The 25,047-nt window shown below is 45.2% G+C and overlaps 1 protein-coding gene across 1 annotated transcript; it reads left to right on the top strand.

The window, feature by feature from the left end:
- The first annotated feature begins 1,895 nt into the window (after positions 1–1,895).
- On the top strand, positions 1,896–3,846 carry LOC100358346 (E3 ubiquitin-protein ligase RNF38-like). Its single transcript, XM_089320653.1, has 2 exons — positions 1,896–2,044; positions 2,172–3,846. The coding sequence occupies exons 1-2, from the start codon at positions 1,985–1,987 to the stop codon at positions 3,558–3,560; spliced, it is 1,449 nt and encodes a 482-aa protein (XP_089176779.1). The 5' UTR covers positions 1,896–1,984; the 3' UTR covers positions 3,561–3,846.
- Positions 3,847–25,047: the final 21,201 nt, after the last annotated feature.

Raw genomic sequence — 25,047 nt, forward strand, 5'->3', positions numbered from 1 at the left:
TAAACATTTATTGAATTAGCAATGCAATTATGCTATGGCTCTTCTGGACATCTCCTCAGAGCTTGGGAATTCTAGAAGATTCCCAAAGGAAGTGGTATTTGCTCAGAGCCTTTACAGATGAACAGGATCTGTCAGCTAAGAGTGATTGCAAAGGCTTAGACGAGAAAGAGCATGGATGGATCCATGTCTGGGAAGACTGAGGACCTGTGGGCATCTTGAGCATTGGTAATCTTCACATGCCAAGCAATGAGCTACCAACATAACTTCAGTTAAGCCTCATAACAATATTACAAACATGGTAACCATTACCATTTCCCAAGTGAATAAATAAGTTCCCCAATTCTCTTTTGTTTTTAAAGCTTGCACAAAGAGACACGGTGATTGGGAATCAGAGCTGGGATTCAAGCCTGGTGTTCACAAGTACTGTGCTTCATGGGCACAGTGAGTAGAAGGAGCAGACAACGGTAGGGGCTTGGAAGAAACCATGTGGTTGAAGTTTTTGCAAGGCCAGATTAGAATTGGGGGTCTTTCTAAGGTAAGGAAAGCATGACTGGATTTGCATTTTAATCAACTTATTGCGTGAGATGAATGTAGGGGTTAAGGGAAGGAGAAAGGTAGGAGGAGGAAGCTAAGGGGCTGGAAGGAAGAATATTACAGTTTTGACAAAAACAGATGCAGAGGAAGGTGTAGATCCATGTGCTATTGGGGAGGGACTTTGGAGTCACCATGGGACTCATTAACTAGTTGGATAAATTGGGAAATAGAATCTGCGAGAGGGAAAAACTAGAGATGTTTGTTCTTTACAATTCTGACTTTACACACAGCATGGGACAGAACATTCAGGTCTGGTCACCCTGTCTGTGAAAGACGGAGCCACACTGACACAGGAGGAAGCGGCAAGAACTGCTAATTCACCTCGGAGATGCCATCCACCCACTTGTTCAAGGCGCACTCCTTCCTCTTCTTCTCTACCCACATGCAATGAGTCATAACGTCCAGCCTCCTCGACCTCCCCTTAAACCTCCTAAGTCCCTTTATACCTTAAGGTTCCATGCCACTGCCCCCGGCAGCCACATCACCTCCTTCCAGACTGGGTGGCCTCACTGCCTCCCCTCTTGTTGCACCCAAAACTAATGTATCTCAGGACTTTCCAATAGCTCTTCTCACATCTCTCTTGTATTATCAATAAGCGTCTTGTGAGAAGTTAAATAAATATCCTTTTTCCAATAAACTTTTACCCAATAGTTTTATCTTCCATATTATCCTCCAATATGTAACAGAATTGACTCATTGATTTTCATTTCATTTTATGGATTAGAATCCCTTTCTAGAATGTACATGACCTGCATAATCTCTGCTTGTAATTCTGCTTTCTTTGCTGGGTAACTTGGATTTGTAATTTCTTATTTTGAGTATTTTTATATAATTTTTATTTTATAGACAATTCATAAGAATAACACACACAGAACTCCCATATTCTCCTCACCTGGAGTCATCAGTTCATTCCATTTTGCCCCCGTTTGATTTATCATTTTCTTTCCATGGTTGGATTGATGGATAAATATGGTAGATAGAGAAATAAGACACGATGGGTATTTTCAGTGTGTCTTAGAAAGAACAAGATCATTCTCTTTTATTGCTAGTTATCAAAATTGGAAAATTTGATACTAATTTAATACTGTTGTGTAATCCGCAGGCCATATTAAAAATCTATGTTGTTCCCCAGTGCAGAATCCAACCCTGAGCCATGCCTGGTGCTGCCACAGCTCTTTGAATCTCCTTGAATCAATAACTCTTCTAGGCTCTGCCTTGTCTTTCTTGGCCTGAACATTTTTGAAAGGGAGCAAGCTAGCGGCGGTGCGGACCGTGCAGAGGCCGGGCGGTTAGGGCGCGGGGGCGGAGAGGATGGAGCCTCCTAGGCGTTAGCCGATTCTGCCAGGTCTGAGCATGCAGTCGTCGTTTCCTGGCGCGACCCGTGCGTGTGATGGTGCCGGGAGGAAGGAAGCGCCGTGACAGCGCCTCAGTCGGAGCCCGGGGTCCGGGGGTGAGGAGGCCCGGGGACGGCGGATCTGGCGAGCTGGCCGCTGGCTGGGCAAGCGGTCACAATAGGAGGCGGCAGCCCAGAGAGGAGCCGCGGGAGCAGCCCCGCAGGGCGGAGCCTCCCCTCGCAGAGTGAAGATATTCCAAGTCCCAAGAGACAGCGCCTCTCTCATTCAGTCTTTGATTATACATCAGCATCACCAGCTCCCTCACCACCAATGCGACCATGGGAGATGACATCAAATAGGCAGCCCCCTTCAGTTCGACCAAGCCAACATCACTTCTCAGGGGAACGATGCAACACACCTGCATGCAACAGAAGAAGTCCTCCTGTCAGGCGCCAGAGAGGAAGAAGAGATCGCCTATCTCGACATAATTCCATTAGTCAAGATGAAAACTATCACCATCTCCCTTATGCACAGCAGCAAGCAATAGAGGAACCTCGAGCCTTCCACCCTCCGAATGTATCTCCCCATCTGTTACATCCTGCCGCTCATCCACCCCAACAGAATGCAGTAATGGTTGATATACATGATCAGTTCCATCAAGGAACCGTCCCTGTTTCCTGTACAGTAACAACAGTGGCACCACACGGAATTCCCCTCTGCACAGGCCAGCACATCCCTGCTTGCAGTAGGCAACAGGTCCCAGGATGCTCTGTGGTTTTCAGTGGACAGCACCTCCCTGTCTGTAGTGTGCCTCCTCCAATGCTTCAGGCATGTTCAGTTCAGCACTTACCAGTACCATATGCTGCATTCCCACCCCTTATTTCTAGTGATCCATTTCTTATACATCCTCCTCACCTTTCTCCCCATCATCCTCCTCATTTGCCACCACCAGGCCAGTTTGTCCCCTTCCAGACACAGCAGTCACGATCGCCTCTGCAGAGGATAGAAAACGAAGTGGAACTCTTAGGAGAACATCTTCCCGTTGGAGGTTTTACGTACCCTGCATCAGCTCATCCCCCAACCTTACCTCCATCAGCTCCTTTGCAATTCTTGACACATGACCCTTTGCATCAAGAGGTGTCCTTTGGAGTACCTTACCCTCCATTTATGCCTCGGGGGCTCACTGGACGCAGCAGATATCATCGATCCCAGCAGCCAATACCACCACCCCCTTACCACCCCAGCTTGCTGCCATACGTATTATCAATGCTTCCAGTGCCACCTGCCGTGGGTCCAACTTTCAGCTTTGAATTGGACGTGGAAGATGGAGAGGTAGAAAATTACGAGGCCCTGTTAAACCTGGCAGAGCGTCTGGGAGAGGCAAAGCCTCGAGGACTGACAAAAGCTGACATTGAACAACTTCCTTCTTACAGGTTCAATCCTAACAACCACCAGTCAGAACAGACCTTGTGTGTAGTGTGCATGTGTGATTTTGAGTCAAGGCAGCTACTTAGAGTCTTACCCTGTAACCACGAGTTCCATGCCAAGTGTGTTGACAAATGGCTTAAGGCAAACCGTACTTGCCCAATTTGCCGAGCTGATGCTTCAGAAGTGCATCGGGATTCAGAATAACCAACCTAAGAGCACAAATTGAGTTTGGGTGTTCCTCAACACATGTATATACGGACTATCCATTGAACTTACTCTGTGGCTTCCAGCCCTCCCTTTACCAAAAGGGTCAATGGACCTTTCTTTGCACTGTGTGACTTAATCAACTATAAAAGCTTACAATTAGTCTTCACAATTATGGGATTGTTATACTAACTGTGTGATTGGAACTCCAAAGACTTTTTCTTTAGCTTAATTTTGTGTGTGCACTAACATTCCCTGGTTTTTGTGCGATCGTTCGAGTGTTGCTGCAAGATTACAGTGAACATGATCTTTTAGCATGTGCTTTTATAAAAAGTGGTAGCTCCAGATGATATAGCAATCTACCTTATATAGAGCCTTCAGAAACTGTGAGTGGAAATGACTGCAGTATGACTGCTGGTGATAAATGTATCTGTGTGCGTGAGAGTGTGCAACTACCTGTGTGAGGGCATGGTAGCTAACGTGTGTGTGAGATCCTATATACCAGCATGTACCAAGAATGTGTGTATAGTTTTAATTATGCTGCAATGTATAATCTGGTGTGTTATTTAAACATCACTAGTACTGTCAAAAAAAAAAAAAAAGAAAAAGAAAGGGAGCAAGCTAGTTATGTAGTAGATTGTCCCTCAACTTGTGTTTGCCTCGTAAATGTATTTGGTGAGTAATTCTGGCAGGAACTCCAAAAGGTGATGCTGTGTTCTCAGTGCATCACAGGCCAAGGGGTCCATGATATCACGTTGCACCAGTATCTGCAATGATTTGATCAATTTAGCATTACTAAAGTTCTCCGCTACAAAGTTGAGACGTCTGCCTTGTATTATCAATAAGCGTCTTGTGAGAAGTTAAATAAATATCCTATTTCCTATAAACTTTTACCCAATAGTTTTATCTTCCATTGATAATTTGCAAAGTCCATCATTTCTTCTGTATTTATTAATGGCATTTTATCTATAAGAAAGAGCTACCCCAGCATTTACTTAGGCGTTTATCCCCCAATATGTAACAGAACTGACTCATTGATTTTCATTTCATTTTATGGATTAGAATTCCTTTCTAGAAACATTCATTTTTATGATCAAGTAGCCCCTGATTTGGCCAGAGGTTGTCCCCTCAAGCTGGCTCCTATTTCTTTTAAATATGTCTCTGTCATCCCAAGCAAGTTATTGCTGTAAGACACAAGAAACTTCAGTGTGGTTGCTCCTACACATTTCTACAACAATCTCTTTTCCAGTTAGACTTAATGTTTCCCCATTCTTTATTCTCTCCCTCCTGCTTTAAGGCTTTTGGGAAGATTTGTCCAGCTATCTCCACCATTTTAACCTCCCAGTGGGAGTTCAACAGATATTGTTGATTAAATAAATCAATGTGTTTAAAATGGAAGCAGATTTCTGTGAGTTCAGAGAGAAATAAGGACTCTTGGATAGAAATTACATTTAAGAAGCAGAATTCCACCCCATGCAATAAAGAACTTGGGCAAGTACTCAGGTGTGTGCTTTCTACCTTTGGCCAGCAATGTTGGAAAGAGGAGCCTTGCTCCGTGGGGAAAGGAAGAAACAGACTGGGTGGCCTCTAAGATTTCTTTGTATTCTGAGAACTTAAAAACTCTGCAATTTTAGAAAATACACTTGGGCAGAGACAGTCCTTGTCTGCCTTTATTATTTGGGGTGGTTTTTAACCCTCCTTTTTTTTTTTAATATTTGTATTTATTTATTTGAGAGGTAGAGTTACAGACAGTGAGAGGAAGAGACTGAAAGAAAAGTCTTCCTTCCATTGGTTCACTCCCTAAATGGCCGCAATGGCCAGAGCTGCACCCATCCGAAGCCAGGAGCCAGGAGCCAGGTGCCTCCTGCTGGTCTCCCACAGGGGTGCAGGGGCCCAAGGACTTGGGCCATTTTCCACTGCTTTCCCAGGCCATAGCAGAGAGCTAGATTGGAAGAGGAGCAGCTGGGACTAGAACCGGCACCCATATGGGATGCCAGCGCCACAGGCGGAGGATAAACCTACTGCACCATGACACCAGCCTCAAACCTGCCTTTTCTTCTACCATTTTCATGAAGATTCCTGGGCAGCAGAATGCCGTCAGATGTGGATTTGGCCATCATGGCTGTCTTCAGCAGGAAGGGTTAAGAAACACACTCAGGGCTGGTGCCACGGCTCAATAGGCTAATCCTCTGCCTGTGGCGCCAGCACACCAGGTTCTAGTCCCGGTCAGGGTGCCAGATTCTGTCCCAGTTGCCCCTCTTCCAGTCCAGTTCTCTGCTGTGGCCCGGGAGTGCAGTGGAGGATGGCCCAAGTGCTTGGGCCCTGCACCCACATGGGAGACCAGGAGGAAGCACCTGGCTCCTGGCTTCAGATCAGCGCAGTGCGCCGGCCACAGCACGCCGCCTGCGACGGCCATTGGTGGGTGAACCAATGACAAAAAGGAAGACCTTTCTCTCTGTCTCTCTCTCTCACTGTCCACTCTGCCTGTCAAAAAAAAAAAAAAAAAAAAAAAAAAAAAAAGAAGAAGAAGAAGACGCACACTCAGGACAGATTCAGCTGTGGCAGTTCAACTGTTCCTAGACTAGAAGGCATAGTGACATGTCCTTACCCACCGAGGGAGGATCCGACCACCAGCAGTTCGGGGTGGGGCAGAGCAAAGGGAGTTGGATTAGTGGCTGGCAGGGTGGAGCTGTCCTTTGGATTCCACATTTACTCATTAAGATAAATGACTGGGTTGAGATGAGAACCCTGGCCCAACTAACCAATAGGTGGGGTAAATTTATAACACTCCCAACCATCATCCTCAACCTTCTCATCCACACAATGGGCAACAGAGCCTGTCTATCCAGGCTATTGTAAGGATGCGTTGAGACAATGTTGCTGAAACATGCACAGAATGACTACTTTGGTTATCCCAGATCATAGTGAGAATACTTATCCCATAGAGATTTGCTGGGTAGTCATTGCGCTATGCCATTTAGAAGTTCCCAGCATACTGACACATCCTAAGAAATACTCCGATGAGTTGCCTAAAATTTAACCTGGTATGCATCAAGAGGAGAGTTGAAGTTTTAACAAGATGATGTTCTTTTAATTAAGTGCTCACACTGAAGACGGGCAAAATATAGTTTTTTTTTTTCCTTGCAGCCTTTCCATACACAAATGCACATCAGACAGGACTTCATTTAAAAATAGCACTTTCTATCCGGTTTCCAAAATAATGAAAGTAACTAAAAAGGTTGAGGCATTTTAAAATGTGTCTCATTGAACTGGGAAAGTCTTTCTCAATGCAAAGTGCTTTGGGCTTCTTGTGTTTACTAATGAGACTGTACTAGGGATAGGGCTTGCTTTTGCGAGCCGCCGGGGTTGACTTGCCCTAACCTAGTCCTTGTTATTTCCTTAATGTGCTGTGTTCACGCCCAATGCCCTCAACAATTCACCGGGAAACTCTCACTTCCGCTCTAGGTTCTGTACCCGAGGGTAGGGGTCGTGTGTATGAGGATACTACAGAATCTTGACTGGAGATGGAATTCAGAGATAAGTTTACTTTAGCACAAAAAATGGTTGAAACTCAGACACGCAAAGGTTCTTTAAAAAGCTCATGGGAAATATGCATTTTTAAAAAGCTCTGCATGGATTTCAAAATGTTTTGCAACAAAACAAAGTTATAGTTTAATTCCGTTTCCACAGATATTTTGAACTATCCTCCTACTTTGGGCTGATTACCCCTCTCTTATGCATGCCATCATTTGTCACCACCCTGGAGTGTCCCCCTTTAGTAGTATTCTATTCTTCCCTGTATTTCTAACGAAGTTCTACCGCTTCAAGTCCAAGCTCAACCAACTAACAACCTCCCCACGGTGTATAAAACTAAAACCAGAGTTTAAGTATCTTGCTTCAGTGAGCAGAAAGGATTAGTAGAAATACCAAGAATAGTGATGGATCTAGACTGGGGAAAGGGAAAAGAGAAAGCTCGCGTTCAGACAGACACAAGGGGGCTGACTCATGCTCCATCACTGTAACCAGTCACCTACGTGGTATAAAGCTGATAAATGTTAGTCAATCAAATGTATAGGAGTCATATACTATTACAGTTTTAGTGATTTTGTGACTGTGTTAGAATCTACTTTATATGAGTGAAGTTGAATATTTTTTCATTTGATTATTGTTTATAGCCCCTGCCTGCTGTCCTGCTGGACTAGGGTCTGTTTACCTTTGTATTTGTTGAATTCTGTTTAGTGGGGCCACTAAGCCTTTGACTGTAACATAAATTAAAAATGTTATTTCAAAAAATAGATAAATGAGTATTAAGTTGAAAAGAATTAGAAGAGGAAGAAAGCACTGATATGAATTAATGCGTTAGAATTCACCGGGATAAAAGTACGCGGGTATTTACGGGCAGTGCCTGGAGGATTGCGTTAGAAGACCCCTCCTGCAGTGTTTCTTTTTTACGGAAATCGCCGTCTCCAGGATGTTGATCCACAGCATTTCCATTTTAGGCTTCCAGGATTGTGATTTGGAGGACTACGATCTTTTAGGATTTCAACTTTTGGGATTGTGGTGGTGGGGATTGTGACTCTCAGGATTTTGCTGGGCACCGTCTCCAGGGAGACTGCTACTCTACTGTTTGGGAATTTTGCCTGTCCTGTGTATTTTCTTAAGGAAAGGAAATCTAGGTAGGATGGAAAAGAACAAAACAACAGAATAGGAGTATTGTCTTAAAATATGAGATTACCATCGAGAGCAGTAAAAGATAGGGTTAGAGTGGAAGGCAAAATGAGGGAAAAGGCTATGCAATTATTTTTGCTGTTTATTATGGACTATTCCATTATTTTAATTTTTTTTTTTGACAGGCAGAGTGGACAGTGAGAGAGAGAGACAGAGAGAAAGGTCTTCCTTTCTGTTGTTGGTTCACCCTCCAATGGCCTCCACGGCCGGCGCACCGCGCTGATCTGATGGCAGGAGCCAGGTACTTATCCTGGTCTCCCATGGGGTGCAGGGGCCCAAGGACCTGTACCATCCTCCACTGCACTCCCGGGCCACAGCAGAGAGCTGGCCTGGAAGAGGGGCAACCGGGACAGAATCCGGCGCCCCGACTGGGATTAGAACCCGGTGTGCTGGCACCACAAGGCGGAGGATTAGCCTAGTGAGCCGCGGCGCTGGCCACCATTATTTTAAATTTTTTATCTGTATTTTTCATGTCTGCGGATGGTCTTTGATTCTTCCAGATTCCTGGATATTATAGCGTATTATTTATAGATAAGTTTTTATACATTTATTCCTTCCATTAAGCTGTGAGTGCCTCACGGGCAGGTTCTAGATCTTGGCTTTCTCAGTAACCCTAATGGGTCTAGCACATACTAAGCACACCAGGAAAAGTGTTGTTGAGTGAATTCCAGGCTACTGGGGTTACGGACAGGAAGTAAAACTGACATGAAGCTTGCATTTTAGGAAAATAATTAAATCATAAAACCAGTGCACCAGCAATAAGTGCTCCAGGAAACAGGTACACAGGCGAGGGGATGGTAGAGACGGACAGGAGGTCGAAGAGGCCTTTCTTAAGAAAATGACGCTTGGGCTGGACGCTGAAGTGGAACAAGGGTTGATGACCCAAAATTAATGGACTATGCTACTCTTTGCAAGAAAGGGAGCAGATGAATAGACACCAGTTAGCCTTAACATTCTGTTCATATTGCCACGGAAGGTCTTGGGACAAAGAAGAAGAAAAAAAGACAGCCTTTAGCCAGATGTTTTCTGAATTGAAGTCAGGAAGATTTAAGAGCCATACACTACATAAGCAGCGAATCTGAAATATGAGGGGGCTGCCCCAGGAAATAGTAGGAAACACATCATGAGTGTCAGTCAAAGCAAGGGAGAGGGGCACGGTGCTCACAGCTGAGTATGCTGGTAGGTCTCCCATTTCAAAATGAAACATATCTGGTTCCACTTCACCTACCAGCTCCTGGCCTATTACTTTGATTTCTTTGGAGATAAAGTACATATGATTTTCTAAATTTTCCGTCCTTAATTCTTCTCTCCATCCTGTTTCTAACCTTCTTCCACAAAAGTTGTTCTCCTTCCAGATCACTAGTGATCTCCAAGTTGTCCAATCCTCTGATAAATTCTTAGTCTCATGAAAAGATGCATGGGAAATGGGAACTAAAACATAAGTTTATCTTGGTGCAAAAAATTGAAATCTATGTGTAGCTTTTTCATAATACACCATTTTCATGAGGTTTTGGCAAACCCCTTCTATGCACGGATTTCTAAGAGTTTTGCACCAAAATAAACTTATCTTTGGATTTTGTGGTCCATGGTTTTTTTGAAGCCCTTTTGTTCATAAACTGCTAATTGGTATTGCACCTGGTTGTCTATCTCCTGCCACACTTCCTTCACTTGACTTTGCTGGTTCTTCTCCTATGTCATCAGCTTCTCCTCCACTTATTTTGCAGTTCTTCTTCCGTTAACCTGTTCCTGTTGGAGTGCCAAGGACTGTCCTTGAAGCTCTGTCACCTCTGCTTGCACACGTGTGCTCTTATCCCACTGAATCTCATCACGTTTCTTAGAGACACCAGGAATTCACTGCTAATCTTCAGACTCAGGCGTCAGGTTGCTTAGTCAGCATTTCTGATGGGGTGTCTGAAAGATACCTAAATCTACACTCCTGACTCCTTCAAATTCTGCTCCAGCCACCAGAGCCCTTGTCTCATGGGAGAGCAGCTCCACCCTTGCATTCCCAAAGCCAAAACTCCTGAGGCCATCCTTCGTATTTATATCCCTATAGCACCTGCCAGGAAATTCTGTTGCTTTACTTCCATAGATATTCAGAATCTCACCACCATTCTGGAACAAGAAACCATCATTTATTTTCTAGATCACTGTGATATATTCCTAAGAGTCCTCTCTGCTCATTTCATGGAACATTTGAGTCTGTTCTGGATACAACAGGCAGTATCGCTATATTGAAATGTAAGTTAAAAACAGAAATAACACTATTTTACACAAATTATTTCAGAAAAAGAGAATAAATGCTCGCCAATGTGTTAGATAAGGCCGGAATCATTCTGATAACAAAACCGAATAAAAATATTACAATAAAAAAATTAAAGACCAATGTCTATTATGAGGATTAGACACAGCAAAATAGGAACAAATTAAACCAACAATATATAAAACTGGAAAACGCTTTGTAACTAGCTAGGTTTTATTCCAGAAACTAGGGTTAGTTGGGTTGGCTTAGCACTCTAAAATATAGTAGTCTAATTTAGCACAATAGAAAAAAATGCAATCATTTTAATAGATAAGGAACAATCCTATAAAAGTCAGCACTCATTTGTGATTTTAACAGAAAAAAACCTCTCAGCAAGTTGTGAATAGACGGGAACTCCCTCAACTCTACAAATGGAATCTGTGAAACACCTCCAGCCAATAACACGCTTTCTTTTGAAATAGTGAGTGCCTTTCCTCTCAGCTGAGAAGCAAAATATGGATATCTGCCTAAACCAGTTCTATTTAACATCATTATAGGAGCCAGTGCAATGCAAGAAAAAAGAGATATAAGGCGTCCATATTGGAAAGAGGGAAGTGAAACTATCTCATCTGTCAATTACAGAAAAACATAAGTCACCTACAAAACAATTAGTCAAACTAAAAATTAAATTTCTCAAGATTGTAGGATAAAAGTTAATATAAAAATCAGTTGTATTTTGGGGTGTCAAAAGAAACAATTGCACAATAAATTTAGAACAGTGACATTTATATTACTACACAAATCTTTAAAAATTCAGAAATAAATTTTAGCAAAAGACATGCGAGATTCTTCTCTAAAAACTATTGTACATTTCTATGAGAAATCAAAGACAATCTAAATGAAAAGAGATGTAATTTTTTTGACAGGCAGAGTTAGACAGTGAGAGAGAGAGACAGAGAAAAAGGTCTTCCTTTTCCGTTGGCTCACCCCCCAAATGGCTGCTGCGGCCGGCGCACTGCGCCGATCTGAAGCCAGGAACCAGGTGCTTCCTCCTGGTCTCCCATGTGAGCACAGGGCCCAAGCACTTGGGCCATCCTCCACCTGCCTTCCCAGGCCACAGCAGAGAACTGGACTGGAAGAGGAGCAACCAGTACAGAACCGGTGCCCCAACCGGGACTAGAACCCAGAGTACCAGCACCACAGGCAGAGGATTAGCCTAGTGAGCTGCGGCGCTGGCCAAGATGTAATATCATAAATGCAAATTCAAAACTGATAAAATTTTCTTTCTTCCCAAATATAGAGTTCATGAAATCCTAATCAAAATCCTAATAGAGTCATTTGTGGAAATGGTAAAGTTGATTTCAAAATGTGCATCTAAAAGTGAACATAGAACATAGAATAACCAAATCTATTTTAAAAACTACATGATTTCAAGAGTTACTATAATGTTATGATACAATGACCAAGACAATGTGGCATGGACAAAATGTCAGAGACATATATCAGTTGAACCATACAGAAAATCCAATAGACTTATAGATATATGGCCAACCAATATTTGACAGAACTACAAGTGCAATTCAATCAGGAAATTATCATTTTATCAAGAAAGAAGATGAACAAACTGAATGTCGGTATAGAGATGGATATTTGTACGAAGAAAGAATCAACACTGATCTTTATCTAATGCCATATGCAGAAATAATTTAAGATGGATTATAGGCCGAAATGTAAAAGACACAACAATTAAGCTTCTTGAACAAAACAGAAGAAAATAATCTTTGTGATCTCAGATTAGACAAAGGCGTTTTAGGAGGAACATGAGAAGTTAAAATCTTACTTCTGGCAGGAATAAATTGAAGGAACTGCTCTTCTTAATGATAACTCAGAGAACACTCTTTCCAATTGTGTCTCAGGAATCTGAGGATGTAAATGGGGGAGGGATCCTCAGGGGGATTTAAGGAAAATAGCTCCAACCAAAAGTCCTTTCCATCTTCCTCTTGTCCTGAAAAGGTGGAACTAAGACTCCCTGGGGCTAAACTTGGCTGAGGGACTAGTGTTCCCTTGATAGTTGTCCATTCAGTTCAGTTTAGTTTAATAAATCTTTAAGCGTGCCAGTGAAGTACTTATACTCTACAAATCAAGGGTGATCAAACATCAGCATCCCCTGGAAGGATTGTTAAAGCAGAGATTTCCAGGCCCCACCTTGGAGTTTCTGAGACAGGACATCTGGGAAGGACCTCCAGAATTTGCAATTCCAGCATGCCCTTCTGTGACGCCAGTGGTGCTATGCCTGCCTGGAACTGCACTTGAAGAGCTACTGCTTCGAGACAAGGATGAAGAGCGCAGGATTCCTCATCAGATTGGTGGGATGCTGTTTGAAGTTTGCTACGATGGGAGTATTTACACCAAAAGTCATCAAACTCTACAAGTGAGGACTGTTTCTGTATCCTAGAGAGCTTACCTTGAACACGTACCAACGTGCTATCAAACTAGACATGCGTATCTGAGTTCAAATTCTATTTTCTCTTTGTCTGTTGATATGTAAACCCTTCAGCAAAGCGCTGAACAATACTAAGCCTCAGGTCTCCATCTGCAAACGACCACACCTACCTTTAGAGGGCTGTTTCAAATACTAATTGAAAGTGAAGTAAAGCAGCCAGCACAATGCACGGCAGAACCGTTTCTGTATAACGGACCTATTGTAAGTATTAGTGGGAGTAAGCTGAAATGCAAACACACATGCCCCAATAGTAGAATGTGCAGGATGTTGTCAGAACACGAAGGCAAACCCTGATTTCACAATTGGAGGGGTGTGGGCAGGGAAATCAATCTTCCTTTACTGTTTCTTGAGAACCCAAAAGGATAGATGGAAGAAGAATCAAGAAAGGGGGGAAATCAGGACACGCGTGCTGTATCATCCAGCAGCCTTATACAGCTAGGCACTGGAACTTGACTCCCACACGCACAACCCAGGTTCTTCACTGTTAAACGTGTGTCAGATTCAGTTTGTCATCTTTGATCCTATCCAGAGCCCTGTTCCTGTCAGCTCAGACTCTGTAGCTAGTTGCTCTGGCATTATAGCTGTCTGCTCTAGACTTTAATGAAGACAGTGAGTGCAGTTTATGCCACACTTTACAGATTGCATAGTATTTCCACTTATCTCACTTTCACAACAATATTGTAAGAAATACAGATTTATTTATTCATTCATCTGCTCACTCAAAAAGTATTTGCTAAGTGCCTCCTATGTAGCAGGTAGCAGTCAACACACTGAAGACACAGTTGTGAGCAAGTCACATGTGGGTCTCAGCTGCTCCACCTCCAATTCAGCTCTCAGCTATGGCCTAGAAAAGCAGCAAGAGATGGCCCAAGTGCTTGGGCCCCTGCACCTGTGTGGGAAACCTGGAAGATGCTCCTGGCTCCTGGCTTCAGATCAGCACAGCTCCGGCAGTTGCGTAAATCTAGAGAATGAACCAGAGGATGGAAGGATGGAAGACCTCTCTCTCTCTCTCTCTCTCTCTCTCTCTCTCTCTCTCTCCCTGCTTCTCTGTAACTCTGCCTTTCAAATAAAATAAATAAATCTTTAAAAAAAATAAAAGAAAAGAAAATGAAATGTGAAGATAAGCTTATTTTGGTGGAAAAAAATCAAAGTTCATGCATACAAAAGGTCTTCAAAAAGCCACTAAAATGCATATTATGAAATGTATTAGACTTAGTTCCCTTCTAAATGTTTTGTAGAATTCAGTAGTAAAGCCATCAGGTCCTGAACTTTGTTTTCTATTTCAAACACATTGTTAAGAATGATAAACTACTATACTTTTAATGATTATTTTAATCATTTATTCATATTATTATTATTATTTAATCATTATTTTAATCATTTAATAATTTAATGATTATTTTAAAATGTGTATATGAGTGAAACTGATATCTTTTCATTTGATTATTGTTTATAACCCTTGCCTATATTTCTGTTGAACTGTGGTCTGTTTGCATTTCACTTGCTGAACTCTACTTAGCGGAGCCTTAAGCCTTTGACTAAACTGTAAATTAAAAATATGTTATCTCAAACATTAAAAATGTGAGAATCTAATACAAAAAATAAAATGCAATCAATAAAAAAGCATGGGTTCCCAAAACATTTTGCACCCAGATATTTATCTTTATAGTCCCCTTTTGTCCTAAACTTTTTGATTAGGAAACTCAGAGGATCTGAGAAAGTGACATGCACCCTTATAATGGAAGGATGAAAAGAATTAGCTGGTGATACTGGGTGGCAGACACAGCAAAGGACTGTAGGTTGAGGGAGAGCCTTATATCAAGGCAGCTGGGCAAGACAGGATGAGGCTGTCAGCGAGCAAAAATTAAGGCATTGCGGCTCGAGATCAGGACGCATGATGGAAATGGCATGACATATGGCTGGAGAGAGAAGTCATGATGTGATTACACAAGCCGTGCTAAGGATTTGGGTCTTAATCCCTGCAGAATTAAGGACTCTAAGCAAGGGAGTGACATAATCAGATTGCATTTTTTAAAAAGCTCTCTGCAAAGGAGAGAAATGTCTGAGACAAGGATTGGCAGGAAAATCTGCTAGATTGGTTGATTCTTTGGATGTAGGTTGGTGAGAGGAGTCGGGGAGGGGAGGTTACAGATTAGCCCTAGGGTTGAGACGTTAATATCTGGTTGGGTGAGATGCTGCAGAGTAAGATTCAAAACACTGGGGCCAAATGCAGGTGTGGAGAAACTGGAGTCAGGAGTCTAACTTTGATGGGTGTTGATAGATTGAAAGTCATGATCTCAAATTCCAGTTAAATATATGAGCATGAACCTCCCAAGGTCTCAGCTAGAATGAAACTATGGAGTTATAAGAAAATAGATGACAATAAAACCGATGGTTGTGCATATTATACCACCGTGTGGGAGCAGGTCAAAGAGGGCAATGTGAAGAAGGCAGCTGTGGGATCGTGCCCTGAGAAATTGCAATGAAAGATCCCAAAGTGAGGAGCAAGGGTCTGGCCTAGCGGTAGTTGAGACACCAGTTAAAAGCCTTTGAGCCCTTGGGGCCGGCACTGTGGCACAGTGGGTTAACGCCCTGGCCTGAAGCGCTGGCATCCCATATGGGCGCTGGTTCGAGACCCAGTTGCTCTACTTCCTGTCCAGCTCTGTGCTATGGCCTGGGAAAGCAGGGGAAGATGGCCCAAGTCCTTGGGCCCCTCCACCCATGTGGGAGACCTGGAAGAAGCTCCTGGCTCCTGGCTTCGGATAGGCACAGCTCTGGCTGTTGTGGCCATCTGGGGAGTAAACTATTGGATGGAAGACCTCTCTCTCTGCCTCTCCTCTCTCTGTCTCACTCTTTCAAATATATAAATAAATAAATATTAAAAAAAAAAAACCTTGAGTCCCTCATCCGAGTGCCTGAGTCATTTGAGACCCACCTCTGGCTCCTGTCTCCAGCTTGGTGTTAATTCAGATCCCAGGAGGCAGCAGGTTATGGTTAAAATAATTAAGCCCATGCCACCCATGAGGGAGAGAGACCTGGATTGAGTTTCTAGTTCCTGGCTTCAGTCCCTGCCCCAGGGGCTGCTGTGGGCATTTGGGGGAGTGAACCAGCCTATGGGAACTCTCTCGACCTGTCTGTCTCTACCTTTCAAATTAATAAAAAGTTTTAAGTAACTTGAGTTGGAGAGTCAGAGGAGTAAAAGAAGCAAAAGCAAAATTTTCTATAAAGAAAAATCTATAACGATTCCCAGTCAAATAAGCAGGAAGCACAGTGTCAGGCCGGGAAGGGAAAGAGACCTAGGATCCAGTCAACATGAGCAATGGGTGATCTCAGGATTGGTGGCTTGTTGAAGGCAGGAGCCCAGGAGCCCGAGAGCGGAGACGGGTTGTGATAGGAGCAGTTGAGTTGACACATCAGCTCAGACTCCTCTTTTGAGTCGTTTGGCTGGGAAGAGCAGAATGATGTGGGATTCAGCACAGGTTTTGTTTCACATTCCTATTTCGTACCAGCAACCACGCTTTCTGCATTCAGTCGTGGGACAAGTGGGTCACTGATGGAGTTGACTTTGTTTTTTAGTTCTGTTTTCAGGTTGGCTTTGGAGAGCTGGTTTTCAGTGGATTGACTTGGAATTAAATTCAAAAGTCCACGTTGACGAAAGCCATCTGCCACTGAGTACCCACTCATGTGCCAGGCACCTGCTGGGCACCCTGTGTCTGCTTTCTCACTAACTCTTCCCAAAGCGCTAGGAAGTACAGGGGATTTTAGTCTCAGTTTACCAGCTGAAGAGGCCTGGGCACAGGTTGGGCATGCCCCCAGCCCAAGGTCACACAGCTGGGAGGGGGTGAAGCCTGGATTCGACTTGGATCTGTCTGGTACCAAACTCAGGGTTCCTAACCACCGTGTCTAGGCCAGATTCCAGTGCATAGGAGAAGGACTGATGTGCCACATCAAAAGTGCCCACCTGAGCTGGTGTTGTAGTGCAGCAGGTTGAGTCACCATTTGAGATGCCAGCATCCTGTATTACAGTGCCAGTTCAAATGCTAGCTGCCTGGAAGAAGCTCCTGGCTTCAGATTGGCCCAGCTCCAGCCATTGTGGCTAATTGGGGAGTGAATCAGTGGATGGAAGACCTTTCTGTCTCTCTTTGCCTCTCCTCTCTCTGTGTAACTCAACTTCAAAAAAATAAATAAATCTTTAAAAAATAAAAATAAAAAACAAATGCTAGCTGCTTCTTCTGAAAATATTTTTTATTTGAAAGTCTGAATCACAGAATGAGGCGGGAGGGAGGGAGAGGGAGTGGGAGAGGGAGAGAGAGAGATCTTTCATCTGCTGATTCACTGTCCAAATGGCTGCAATGGCCAGGGCTGGGTCAGGCTGAAGAAGGGAGCCTAGAGCTTCATCTGGGTCTCCCACATGTGTGCAGGGGCCCAAGGACTTGGAGCCATCCTCCACTGCTCTCCCAGGTGCATTAGCAGAGAGCTGGATAGGAAGTGGAGCAGCTGGGACACAAACAAGCACCCATATACAGTGCTGGCACTGCAGTTGGCAGCTTAACCCACTAAGGCACAGCGCTTGCCCTGGCTGTTTTGCTTCTGATCCAGCTTCCTGCTAATGCACCTGGGAAGGCAGCAGACAACGGACCAAGAGCTTGGGCCCCTGCCACCCATGTAGGGGACAGCAGGATGGAGTTCCAGGTTCCTGGCTTCAGCTTGGCCCAGCCCTGGCACCTGTGGCCACTTGGCAAGTGAACCAATGGAAGAGCTCTTTCTGTCTCTCCCTCTGTCTCTGCTTTTCAAATAAATAAGTAAATTTTCTTAACAAAGTGTCCACCTGGACTACAGGCAGGGAAAAGCTACTTTAGATCTTACAAAAGCAGTATTATAAAATTTAACTGGGAAGAGCGATCTTATATTGGGCAACTCTTCCTTTGTTTTTTCTCTTTTCCTGCAATACACGTTGTCATCCTTCAGATGTCAAGAGTAACGGTTGTTTTTCTTAGGAGCATCTCCCTTGACCTCATGAAGCAGTAGAAATCCATTTACTAACGTGGAGTCTCACACCTCTGGGCTACTCTCCTTTTTAGCACTTCAGCTTTTATTGCATGTCAGTATGTATTGGTCTGAACAATGTCCACCCAACCAACTTCCATTAGAAGATTAGATCTGTGAGGTCAGGACCTGGGACTGTTTCTTTGCTCCCTGTGGTATGTTTGGCACATAATGCAGAACCAGGAATGTGCAAGGGTATTTTAAAAAGTTCATGGAGGGGCTGGCGCTGTGGCGTAATGGGTAAAGCCCCCACCTGCAGTGCCAGCAACCCATATGGGCACTGGTTCAAGTCCCAGCTGCTCCACTTCCAATCCAGCTCTCTGTTATAGCCTGGGAAAACAGTAGAAGATGGCCGAAGTCCTCGGGCCCCGACACTCATGTGGGAGACCCAGAAGAAACTCCTGGCTCTTGGCTCCGGATTGGTGCAGCTCTGGCTGTTGCGGACAATTGGGAAATGAACAAGTGGATGGAAGACTCTCTCTCTCTCTCTCTCTCTCTCTCTCTCTCTTTCTCTCCCTCTCCCTCTCTCTCTGCCTCTCCTCTTGCTATATAAGTCTGACTTTCAAATAAATAAATAAATCTTCTTTAAAAAAGTTCGTGGAATAATAGAATCTAAAGATAAGCTTGTTTGGTAAGCTTTGCATAGTGTTTTCATAAAATGCATTCCCGGGAACTGGTCGGAGACCCCTCCTACCGATGCTCAGTGAATATCTGTTGAATACGTGGAAGAACTGCCAAGTTGTGGGAGAGTCTCACCGCGGTCACAGAGATGGGGCTGCCGCCCCGTGGGAGCTGCTACGCTCATGCCTGGTGTCCTAACACACTAGGATCACCAGGGCACGTGTTGTCATCACATCACGGGGCCAGAAAGGAGGAGAAAGGGGGAGGGATCACTCAGCCACTTTGGTTGAGAGATCTGCCTTGGAGAATCAAAGAGGCCAAATGGCTGGCTACGCTTTCAACCCCCTGCCGTGGGCTTCTGGTTGATTAAACTTGCCTTCAGATCAAAAGGACACTGAAAGGGAATAATCAGAGGCTTCTGCCGTGCTTTTAAAACTGAAGGACCTTTGGCACATTGGGAAAGCTCTACACAGATGTCAAATCAGGCTCGTTCGTCTCTATTGGGGCAGGCAAGGAGGGGGCGTCATGACCCAGAACATCCAGAAGAACTCCTGAAAACTCGTGCCCGGTCTCCTTCCCCAGTGGCTGCACCACCTCAGAACCAAGGAATTTTTCTTGTGAATCTTTTACAAATCCACTCTCTCGGGGCCGGCGCTGTGGTGTAGTGGGTAAAGCCTCCACCTGCAGTGCCGGCAGCCCATATGGGTGCCGGTTCAAGTCCTGGCTGCTCCTCTTCTGATCCAGCTCTCTGCTGTGGCCTGGGAAAGCAGTAGAGGATGCCCCAAGTCCTTGGGTCCCTACACTCATGTGGGAGACCCAGAAGAAGCTCCTGGCTCCTGGCTTCAGCTCTGGCTGTTGCAGCCAACTGGGGAATGAACCAGTGAATGGAAGACCTCTCTCTCTTTCTCTCTTTCTCTCTTTCTCTCTCTGCCTCTGCCCCTGCTTCTCTGTAGCTCTGACTTTCAAATAAATAAATAAATCTTCAAAAAAAATCATTCTCTCTTCTCCACTCCCAATGCCTTAGTTCAAGACCTGGTTGTTCCTCACCTACCTTTTACCCATCATTGGTGTCATTTGCCACCAGGCTGCAGCCACCCATTCACTCGCCAGGCATGAGCTTTCCCTATCACCAACCTAATCATCGTCACTCCTTCCACATAATGCCTCAGTGGCTCTTATTGGCCCTGAGGACAGAGGGTAAGCTCTCCAGATGGGCAATGGGGTGCCCTCCCCCACAAAGGCCTTGCTCCCTTGGGTCTCTCCCACTCTGCCTCCTGCAGGCCCTCCACAAGACCGCCGCACTGTGTTCCAGTGACCTCTCCTCCTCCAGGAGCACATCACCCCCACCCAGAGAGGCAGGCCTGTGCTGCCTAGCCCCGCTTGTTATTCAGGACACAAATCAGACATTCAGCACCTTTGTCATCTTCAAAACCCTAGGATAATTAAGTTGGGTCCGACTGGTATTCAGACAGTAACTCATGGTGTACGATCCCACCGAGTCTTAGGTAAGAGTCCCAGGGCCCTTAACACTGAGCTGGCCGTGCTGATGGGCAGATCTGCCTCCTTCGCTGGGCTATGGGACACGTAGGTTCAGGGAAACAGAGCACAAAGGTGGAGCACTCAGGCTGTGCTGTCGTACGGTTTTAGTCTAAATCAGACTACAATACCATGTGACTCGGGTGGGGGAATTGTTTAACTTTATACATTGCAGATGCATTTTTTCCAGGATTTATTTATTTATTTGAAATGCAGGGGCCGGCGCTGTGGCATAGTGGGGAAAGCTGCTGCCTGCAGTGCCAGCATCCCATAAGGGCACTGGTTCAAGACCCGGCTGCTCCACTTCCTGTCCAGCTCTCTGCTGTGGCCTGGGAAAGCAGTAGAAGATGGCCCAAGTCCTTGGACCTCTGCACTTGCGTGGGAGACCTGGAGGAAGCTCGTGGCTCCTGGCTTCGGATCGGCACAGCTCTGTCCCTTGTGGCCATCTGGGGAGTGAACCAACGGATGGAAGATTTTTATCTCTCTCTTTCTCTGCCTCTCCTCTCTCTGGGTAACTTTGAATTTCAAATAAATAAATAAATCTTAAAAAAAAAAAGGAAAGAAAAGGAGCTGGCACCATGGCTCACTTGGTTAATCCTCACTGACCAAAATAAATCCCCCCCCTTTTTTTTTGACAGGCAGAGTGGACAGTGAGAGAGAGAGACAGAGAGAAAGGTCTTCCTTTGCCGTTGGTTCACCCTCCAATGGCCGCCGCGGCCAGCGTGCTGCGGCCGGCGCACCGCGCTGATGCGATGGCAGGAGCCAGGAGCCAGGTGCTTTTCCTGGTCTCCCATGGGGTGCAGGGCCCAAGCACCTGGGCCATCCTCCACTGCACTCCCTGGCCACAGCAGAGAGCTGGCCTGGAAGAAGGGCAACCGGGACAGAATCCGGCACCCCGACCAGGACTAGAACCCGGTGTGCCGGCGCCGCTAGGAGGAGGATTAGCCTAGTGAGCCGTGGCGCCGGCCTTAAATCCCTTTTCTTTATAAATTATTCAGTCCAGGGCATGCTGTTATAGCAGTAGAAAATGGACTACTGGCGGGCACCGTGGCTCACTAAGTTAATACTCCGCCTGCGGCGCCAGCATCCCATATGGGTGCCGGGTTCTAGTCCCAGTTGCTCCTAATCCAGTCCAGTCTCTCTGCTGTGGCCCAGGAGAGCAGTGGAGGATGGCCCAAGTCCTTGGGCCCCTGCACTCGCATGGAGACCATGAGGAAGCACCTGGCTCCTGGCTTCAGATCGGCGCAGCGCCAGCCATAGCAGCCATTTGGAAAGGAGGACCTTTCTCTCTTTCTCTCTCACTTTCTATAACTCTACCTGTCAAACAAATAAATAATAATAAAAAAAGAGGAATGGAGAGAGAGAGAGAGAGAGAGAGAGAGAGAGATAAAGGCAAGGTCTTACATCCTGTGGTTCATGCCCCAAAATGGCTACAACAGCCAGGGCAGGGCCAGGCTGATGCCAGGAGCCTGGAACTTCATCCGACTCTCTCACCTGGGTAGCAGGGATCCAAGCTCTTGGGTCATCCTCTGCTGCCTTCCCAGGAGCTGAATCTGAGCAAAGCATTCAGGCTTCGAACTGGCACTCTAACATGGAATGTTAACTTGCTGTGCCACAACACTGGCCCTCTGGATCATTTTAATCTATAAAACGGGCACAAAAGAGACCATTGTATTCTTCCTTTGGTAAGGATTGAACGTAGATAGAATGCTTCCCAGTGCCATTGCCTGGTTTACCACGGAGCACATAGGGAGTGTACAAAGGTCATTGGATGATCTGTGACTGATTATATGTTCACTCATCTTTTTGATCCCTGCAGTATACTGCTTGGAATGAAGGAAGCGTGAAATAGGCATTGGTGAATGAATGAAGTGAGCATTCTTTTTTTTTTTTTAATATTTATTTTATTTATTTGAAAAAGTTACAGAGAGAGGTGGAGACAGAGAGAGAAGTCTTCCATCCGCTGGTTCACTCCCCAGATGGCCACAATGGCTGGAGCTGTGCCGATCCAAAGCCAGGAGCCAGGAGCTTCTTCCAGGTCTCCCATGTGGATGCAGGGGCCCAAGGACTTGGGCCATCTTCTACAGCTTTCCCAGGCCATAGCAGAGAGCTGGATCGGAAGTGGAGCAGCCTGGACTCGAACCGGCGCCCATTTGGGATGCCAGCGCTTCAGGCCAGGGCTTTAACCCACTGCACCACAGGGCCGGCATATGTAGTGAGCATTCTTAGGAAAGTGCAGGGACCAGGACCAGATAACATCTTGCTTCTTGCTCAGCACCCACAGGCAGGAAATTCATCACCCAGCTTTGTGTCCTTGCAAACACAGAAGCTGGAAGGAGATGGGCCATTTTCCCGGAGTACCTTTGCTAAGCCATGATGGCACTGTCTGCCTAAACAGTGGGAGCTGGATGTGTGCACCCCCATTTTTCAAACAAGAAGACGGAGATGCAGACAAGGTGGCTGAGGCTGGCTGGGCGTACGCAGGGTCTGCCTGAGTCCATATTCCAAACCCCGTTGCCTTCAGCCGGCAGCAGCAACATCACTCTTCCCCCTGGAAAGCTCTCCCAGGCTCCCTAGGTGGCTCTGGCAGTCCTTGGCAGAAAGGGATTCAGAGGATTGCCCATTATGTCGATTCTGTTGCCTTGAAACATAAATAGTCACTCACTGTGGAACTGTTTGCGATGAGGAATGTGCAGGCTGGAGAGAAGTGAGACATAAAATCATTATTTCATGCAGAAAGACATTGCCAAAGGGATAGAATTACTTACTATATTAATTCCGTCCTCCAGCCCCCAGCTCATCTCACTGCATAACAACTTATTCACAGAATGTTTTGTTGGCAACATTTGGGGACATTTTCACAATGGTTTGCACAGAAGTTGAATAATCTGAGACTTCTCATTTTATTTCCTTTCCCTCTAAACTCCTCCCCCCTCATGTCTGCTGGTCCTTCTCTCCCACCCAGCCCTCTGTCAATCCCTGTTTCTTCCCAACAACGGACATTCACTCTACAATCCTTTTTTTTTTTTTTTTTGACAAGCAGTGGACAGTGAGAAAGAGAGAGAGACAAAGGTCTTCCTTTTCCATTGGTTCACCCCTCAATGGCTGTGGCTGGCACACTGCTGCAGGCGCACTGCGCTGATCCGAAGGCAGGAGCCAGGTGCTTCTCCTGGTCTCCCATGGGGTGCAGGGCCCAAGCACTTGGGCCATCCTCCACTGCCTTCCCGGGCCACAGCAGAGAGCTGGCCTGGAAGAGGGGCAACCGGGACAGAATCCAGCGCCCCGACCGGGACTAGAACCCGGGGTGCCGGCACCGCAAGTGGATTAGCCTATTGAGCTGTGGTGCTGACCTACAATCTATTCTTAAGCTCCACTCTGATTCCTGTTTATCCTCTCCCAGACCCCATGCCAGCCCCCGTTTTGTCCTTCTTCCTGTCCTGTCTGTCAACCTTCTGTCTTCCACAACAACTTAGAGGGACCCCCAGTGGAAACCCCACACTAGTGTTAAAATCAGTACCATCAAGAGTGCTCATATTAGTCCATTTCCACTGCTGTAACAACCAGAAGCTATGTACTTTCCAAAGCAAACAGGCTGATTGCTATCATTTTGGAGGCTAAAAATTAAAACAACAACAACAGCAACAAAAAACACCCTGGCTGCAGCACGTCAGGACAAAGGGCAGCATGGTGGGAGTATACACAAGGAGAAACCACACAGCAAAACAGGAAGCCAGGGTGGAGAGGAAGTCTTGCTCTCCCTCTATTATAGCAGCTCATTCTCAGGTGGGAGCTAACTGGGGTCCCACAAGAACATCATTAATCATTCAATAGCCCAGTGACCTTGCACTAAGCCCCATCTCTTAAAGGTCTCATCACCTCCCCACACTGCCATCCTGGAGACCAAGCTTCCAACACGCAAAATTTGGGGGAGCACAGTTAAATCCCATTCCAACAACAGCAGTGCTCATAGGCCATCATTTAGAATCTTCATGTAGAATCATCCTACAGAACAGTCACGGGGAATTATCCTCTAATAGAATTATCCATCATAGAATAGAATAGAATAGAATAGAATAGAATAGAATAGAATTATCCATCAGATAGAATTCCAGAGTGAGAGTAACTAGGATTAGGACAGTGGGGAAGGAAACATAATACAATCAGGAATCACTCTTGAGAGCCAACTCACACCTCATGGATGGAAACACATCATGGGCATTTCCACTTCCATCAGAAACTAAACATATATCAACAGATTTATCTTCAGTATGATTTAAATGGAGTATTTATATCAAAAGAAACCACAAACAAAATGGAAAGGGCAATTGTGAACTGTGAAAAAGCATTTGTAAATTCTGTAACAGAAACTGAATATTCAAAAAATGTGAAGCTCTTATAAATCAATAAAAAGTATATAGGTCCTGTTAGGAGAATGGGCAAAGCATATGAATTAGCTGTTTACTGGAGGGAAAAATCAAAATACTCAATACTTCTGAAATGTGCTAGATCCCCAGCAATTTAAAAAATATTTCTGATAGGCAGTTGGATTGAGCTGGTAGGGAGCGTGAAGCAGGGTAGAAAGAGTTAAAGCTGCATTCTTCCAACGTGGATTGTTGTTTGCTATCTCACTGCCTCGTGGCCTCACTTCAAAGATTTATAAGCTAATTGTAGCAGGTGCACAGAGAGTTGTCATGTGGAAGAGGGATTTTCCTCGTAGTCTAGTATGATTATGATGATCTAGTACTGTTCTACAATTTCTTTGAAATTAACAACAGCTCGTACCATCACCCGGCATGCTGTGAACAGTCTCT

This window comes from Oryctolagus cuniculus, chromosome 19 (assembly GCF_051225735.1).
Source record: "Oryctolagus cuniculus isolate XC-2025 breed Fujian yellow rabbit chromosome 19, ASM5122573v1, whole genome shotgun sequence".
Classification (NCBI taxonomy): Eukaryota; Metazoa; Chordata; class Mammalia; order Lagomorpha; family Leporidae; genus Oryctolagus; species Oryctolagus cuniculus.

Bases quoted from the DNA above. Each gene is read 5' to 3' on its own strand.
- LOC100358346 (XM_089320653.1), top strand. From the start codon at position 1,985: ATGGTGCCGGGAGGAAGGAAGCGCCGTGACAGCGCCTCAGTCGGAGCC. The intron at 2,045-2,171 runs GTGAGGAGGCCC...CTCCCCTCGCAG, and splicing joins TCGGAGCCCGGGGTCCGGGG to AGTGAAGATATTCCAAGTCC.